Here is a 6,000-nt window from a genome sequence, read left to right as displayed (position 1 = left end):
CATTTTCCTGTTCGCCTTTATTTTCTCTTCCAAATAAAATCGAGCAGCAGACTAATTCTTGTGTTTCTTGCCCCCTCAAACTTCTTTTTAGCAATGTCACAGGACAGGAAAGATGGTCAAAACACCCAAGTTGTAATATTTCAGAATCATCCTTCAATACTGCAATATTCCTCTTGTTAAGACGATTAATAACGCCCTCATCTTGATTTGATTACCTTAAATGTGACACAATAAAGTTATGTTTCATCGGTGGACTAGAATTTGACTTGTCGTCACAGTTAGTTCTTCCGCTTGTGGCAAAAAAATGAAGTAAATCCAAGCAATTCATGCAGCTGCACATCAGTTTTCTTCCTTAACATGCAATCTAATCCCTGTTCAATACCTCCACACCTCCTTTACTCTACATTTAGACTTTTACTTTTGGGTCTTAGTTTTTCAACATTAAAATGCATCGCAAATGAAGTCCTTTAAACTTTTACCTGATGTAGATGTTGCCTGGTGCAGATTTAGAGCTCATACAAATGTCATGTTTTGCATTGCAGATATTATAAATGAAAAGACAATCTAATGTGTTTCTGTGGCCTCACCTCCTGCTACCATGCACACTTTCATGACGATGCACTGACAAGCCACGCTACTTGTCGTGCTCACCATGTATGGAAGCCCTAAGGTTGCAATCACACTGGACACTCAGTACTGTGTGTGACTGATGGGAGCGCTGGCATTAGCACTTCGATATTAATGTCGCCCAAATGACTTTCAAAACCTGCAGTTTGATCGCTGTCCAACTTTAGCTCTCTGTCCCATTACTTCATTTTTTGACAGAATTGGGATTTTTTTTTTGCCGGTCAGAAAGAGAAGTACTGGGAGTACAACTCCTCTTCTTTTGCAATGTATTCTTTGCCTTTTCCTGCCTCCACTCCCCTCGGGTCTGATGGTGTCGTGGCGTTGGCCTCAGGAAGGCTGAGGGAGGCAAGAAAAACACGAGTTAAAATGACGATTCATCATCATATACACACATGTACAATAGGATACACACCTATATTCAGTGGACAAGCTTGGGAGCTTGTTTGGCACCTTCACAACAGCAGAGTGAAACTCGATTGTGTGCATTCTCAGTGCCAGAGTGTTGTAACAGATGCCAAACAAGTGAAGGCCGATGTGATGACTGTCTGAGTACGTGCATGACTTTACACAACCTTACAGGGACCCTCGCAAACAAGGACACTCACACATGGACAGGAGGAGCCTGAGATCGAACCATAACCAGCAACCAGCTTACAGTCGGCAAGAGTAGGAGTACACCCTGAACAAGTCTATCAAGGCCGACAACCATTCACACCTCCAGGTCATTAAGTCTTTGTGGTCATAGTCCATAGTAAACTTGTGTAATAATATTTGGTTACAAGGAACCTGTGGCCATGCTACAGCGGCAGCAGCAGCAAGATATAGCCTACATTAGCTGCATGTTCAAAGGCAGCTGCATTTTCTACACTTTTCAACAACTCGAAACAAATACACTTTACAGTATAGAGACTACTGATGTTAATATATACATTTAAAGAATTATAAGAACAACATAACAGACTACAACTGTGATCTAAGATTCAGCTCTGCTTTAGAGATTGAAACAGCCAAAAACAACAGAGAGGACAAAGACTGAAGGAAAGTGAGAAAAACTCCTCTCAATTCAAAATAAAATACAACTGTTTAAAAAAAGAGACAAAAAACAGTACTAACAAAGTGACTAACAAAGTGTTTTCTTCTCTTGAAATCAGCTTTTCTAAACAAACATCCAGATTTCAAACTGACTCTTTGGTTCAGCTGGTTTGCAGTGTACACCCTCCAGCCGCAGACCTCCAAGTGTTTTCTAATCTGTGCTTGCAGCAAGCAGCAGTCCTTCATCTCCTCTTATTCTGTGTGTCCACTGCCTTTTTGCTGAGAGAACAAAAGCACAAAAGCGCTATCTCACAAGTTTCACATTTGCAACTTGCACTTTTAAGTTACTGCATTGCTTTAAAATCAGTCACTCTTTCTTTGAGTCCCTCAGAATTTGAAGTCTCATTGAGACTGATTTGTAAGTGCATGGTTGGCTCCTTTTTATGAGCAACAGTGAGTATATTTCAAAGCAGATTCTGTGTAAGATTGTGTGATAGTTCCATGATGGGAAAAGAGAAAATGAGAGTTTAAAGCATAATGGATCAAAAAGGGATTATATCTTACTTACACTTCTCTGTTGACCCTGAACTAATGGAGTAAGACTGCAGGGATCTGTGAAATGAATCAGTCTATTTGGTACTCAGCACTGGCTGAGGCTTAAGGTAATATTAGGAATTGGAGAACAAAGGTAAAGCCTTTAAACTCCACCAACAGGTAAGAGCTAAACAAAAAACAGAATTCAAATTAATTGTTGGATTTTTAAGAACAACCAGCTAGATTTTAGAGAAACTGGAGAGACTCTATTGTTAAAGCAGTGGATGTCGTCTCATCGTGTTTAACAGGACCACCCCTCCTTTCTTTTCTTTCCTCCACATGCCGATCAAACCAGTGTCATGCAGGTCGTGAGCTGTGCTGGCATCCTGTTCCAGTGTTTCACCCCCATGCAGGCAGCCACACACACACACACACACACACATCAGAGGCAGCATCAAGTCTAAATGCGATCTCCTATGTTTTGTGTGTCGTCATAGACACAAAACCCGACATTAATTTGAGGAGATACGTTTTACAGTGCAGGCCAAGATGTGCGGATGGTATTATGTGGCTCCAGTGATTCCATAGACAAAACATTAAGATGCCTGTACACAAAATGTAACCAAGAGGGACACCTGGCTATACCTCGGGACAGGTATTTAATTCATTTTAGTTTAGTTTAGACTTATTTCCATTGTGGTCCTTGATGTAAGAATAACATTTGCAGTGCTTTCTGGAAGTTACAGTATAATTTATGGTTTATAAGAGATCCCTTTATACAAATAACTTAAGATACTAATGAAGAATGGTTATATTTAACGACACAACTTTACAGGCACGTGTAATTTAACCGATATGTCTATGTAACTGTCTCCTTATGTCTGTCTATGTACTGGATAGCTGGCCTAGTAAGTGGCTGCAACACCGCAGCTAGTTAGGTCATGACTGCCTTTTAAAAAAAGAAGCCCTTCTTCAGGATTGGGGGAGATGGGTGAGGATAGACGGGAGGGGAGCTAAGAAGTGAGGTGAGACACAGACGGTGGAGGCAGCAAACATCTCATAATTCACTCCCTGAATTAGGTGACGTGACAGTGAACTGAGAGCAGCAGCGGCAGTAAGATCAGTTCTCACCTCCTAAAGCTTTGTAGGCCCTGATGCTGCACCAGAGCTCCCTGAGGATGAGGAGCATGAGGAAGAGCAAGGCTTGACATGATGGGATGACGTGGAGGATGAAGAGAGGGAGGAGGAGGAGGATGCTGAGGAAGGGGAGAGAGAGGACGAGGGCTGAGCAGTGGCATGGATTTCCTAAGTCTGGGGAGGGACCTCTGGAGGGGGGAGTGAGGAGGCACAAAGCGGCCCCCTGGTCCTACCTCCTCCGCCTCCCGTCCCTCCTCTTCCTCTCCTTCATGACTCATGGTGGGAGGGCTGACGAATCGGAGAGCTGACTGGCTAGGAAAGCTGGTGAAGCGGTGATCTGATTGGCTGCCTGTTTTTAACTATAGACACACAGAAAGGCAGGGTTGGGGAAGGTGATCCTGTGTTAGAGGAAGAGATTTAGTTTGTAGTAACATCTGCTGTGCCTTTCCATTGTGATTACAGTAATAGAAACACTCATTCCAATGTCAAACATGTACAGGACCACAGCAGTAAAGAGCTGCATAGGGATGGGGATCCAACAAGCCAGGACACAGGAGGGCTAGCTAACCGACATACAACATATTCCCTGTTTGGATGCTTATCTTACTGTAGAAAAATATACTTGGACAAGCTCCTGTTTGTGGAAAGGATTAAAAAAGAGAAACCACCATCCAAACTCTTCATGTATGAAGTATCACTCTTACTTTGGCCCCATGCACATCCCATCAACGTCTAGAGAAATCCAAAGGAATGTGTGTTACAGTCTACCTGACACTTTCTCCATACTACCACTAGAAGTTGCAAAAGTCAGACATTTTCTAATCCTGCTCATGAGAGCTTAGAGGTGTAAGTGAGGGACTCAAGGATGCATGTGTTATCTAATACGAACGACCCACAGTGAGCAACACCAGCATGAGGAGGAGGAGGAAAGGGAAGAAGGAGAGCACTGATGTTATGATGATGCAATCAAGCATTATTGTTTGGGAATGACTCCTGAGATCAAACAGCAGGTATGACGGCCGTGTACACACAAAAAGGATGATGAGCAGCTTTGTACACAGAGATCAGAGTTCCCGGCAAGCTTGATGTGAGATGTGTGTCACACATGCAGCAGGTTTTCAGGAGGAACGGGATGATTTTGTGCTGCGGTGATTCATCGTGCTCAAACAAAAGGCTAAATTCAAGGTAAGAATAAAAATGCAACGATACATATGAAAATAAAATCGAGCAGCAGACTAATGTTGGAGTTGATACAATGACAGTACAGTATGTTTTTGTCGTCCTTGTCCCTCACTGCAGATCAATTTCAATATAACACAGACAAATGTAGATAAATGAGTATGACAGCTAACATTATTACCTTCAAAAGATGATCAATAACCTTATTTGGCAACTGTATATAAACTGCATGCATGTGCCTTGGTGCTATTAGAAGGCAGTGTGTGTGTGTGTGTGTGTGTGTGTGTGTGTGTGTGTGTGCGCTAATAAGACTGTGCTCACATTTTTCTTTGATGTCAAATAGTGATGGAATAAGTTTGTTTGTGAATGGTAGACGCTGATCTTTTAGGTGAAGATTCAGGTGTCTGAACTTCAAGCTTCAGTCTTTGGTTTAGTGAAACTGTAAACGTGTGTTTTGGCTGTGTGTATGTGGGTTTACATTATCTTGTATTCAGTGTATAAAGCCAACTGAAATGTGTGATGCAAAAATCCAATGCATGCGTCGTGAACTAGAAGTGTGGCGTTGAGGGCAGAACAATGGAGAGCATTCAAAATAAAGCAAACCCACAGTCATACTCAGAAGTATTTATGACACTGAGAACAGTCCTCTCATACGTTCGTGGTTGTGATTTCAGCTGTCTGAGGGTTGTTGTCTGGAGGCCACTCAGCTCAAAGTAGCTCATGATGTCATAAACACCCACATGATCCTCCACATCCATGCCACTCGCACTGACGAGGGCTTGTGGGTATGAGACCACTCACCTTGATAAGAGGGTTGATTACACCAACATTGGCACTGGAATTGAAGACCTTGTTGAACCCCGTCTCTCTGTTGACCAACTCCAACTGGTAGAACTTCTTGTCGTCCTATAAAAAAGTGATATATTTAGTATACATAGTGCTGGATAGCGTCATGTGTGGCTTTTAATTTGCACAAACCAACACACGTAGCCTGTCCACAAGCTGGAGAGTGAAGAAGTATATTTAGTCAAAATCATCTTAGCCTTAAGTCTGCTTACTGGCTTTTTACAGGCTTTTAACTGCGTCTCACTGTCTTTATAATTCATCAGAAGACTGATGAAGACCCTAAGATGCAGTTTGCTCAGTCTCTTCTAAGGAGAATTTTGTCAAACTGCTATTCCCAAGATTAAGAATGAATTTCTACAATCAAATATTTTGGTGAAAATATGCAGGGTTCTCATTTTGGAGACATTATTCACTCTATACACAGTGGAGTGTCTTTCTATTTTTTTGAAAACCAAAAACACACAGAGGGTTGAGTCTTTCTCTGGGAAACTGATATCCAGTGCACATTTACTGGAATTACTGTCTGCTCCAAAAAATCTGCCAGCAACAGTTGTGACATCGGCCGGCGATATCTCAGCCTGACATCGCCAGACCAATTTGCAAATGCGAATTATCATCTGCCAGAGCAAATAAAACAAGACCTCG

General features: G+C 42.2%; 1 protein-coding gene across 1 annotated transcript in view; it reads right to left on the bottom strand.

The window, feature by feature from the left end:
* Positions 1-848: 848 nt before the first annotated feature.
* The window catches only part of fam184aa (family with sequence similarity 184 member Aa), a 39,814-nt gene continuing 34,662 nt past the window's right edge, over positions 849-6,000 (bottom strand). Inside the window, exons 22-24 of the mRNA XM_070930702.1 lie at positions 5,311-5,415; positions 3,325-3,689; positions 849-963 (exon numbers count right to left, since the gene is read on the bottom strand). Of these exons, the coding sequence (XP_070786803.1) occupies positions 849-963; positions 3,325-3,689; positions 5,311-5,415 (585 nt within the window). The remainder of the gene's footprint in view (positions 964-3,324; positions 3,690-5,310; positions 5,416-6,000) is intronic.

The sequence above is a fragment of the Enoplosus armatus genome, chromosome 24 (assembly GCF_043641665.1).
Source record: "Enoplosus armatus isolate fEnoArm2 chromosome 24, fEnoArm2.hap1, whole genome shotgun sequence".
Classification (NCBI taxonomy): domain Eukaryota; kingdom Metazoa; phylum Chordata; class Actinopteri; order Centrarchiformes; family Enoplosidae; genus Enoplosus; species Enoplosus armatus.
Note: the sequence above shows the minus strand (reverse complement) of the source record. Positions and strands in the feature narration are given on the sequence as shown.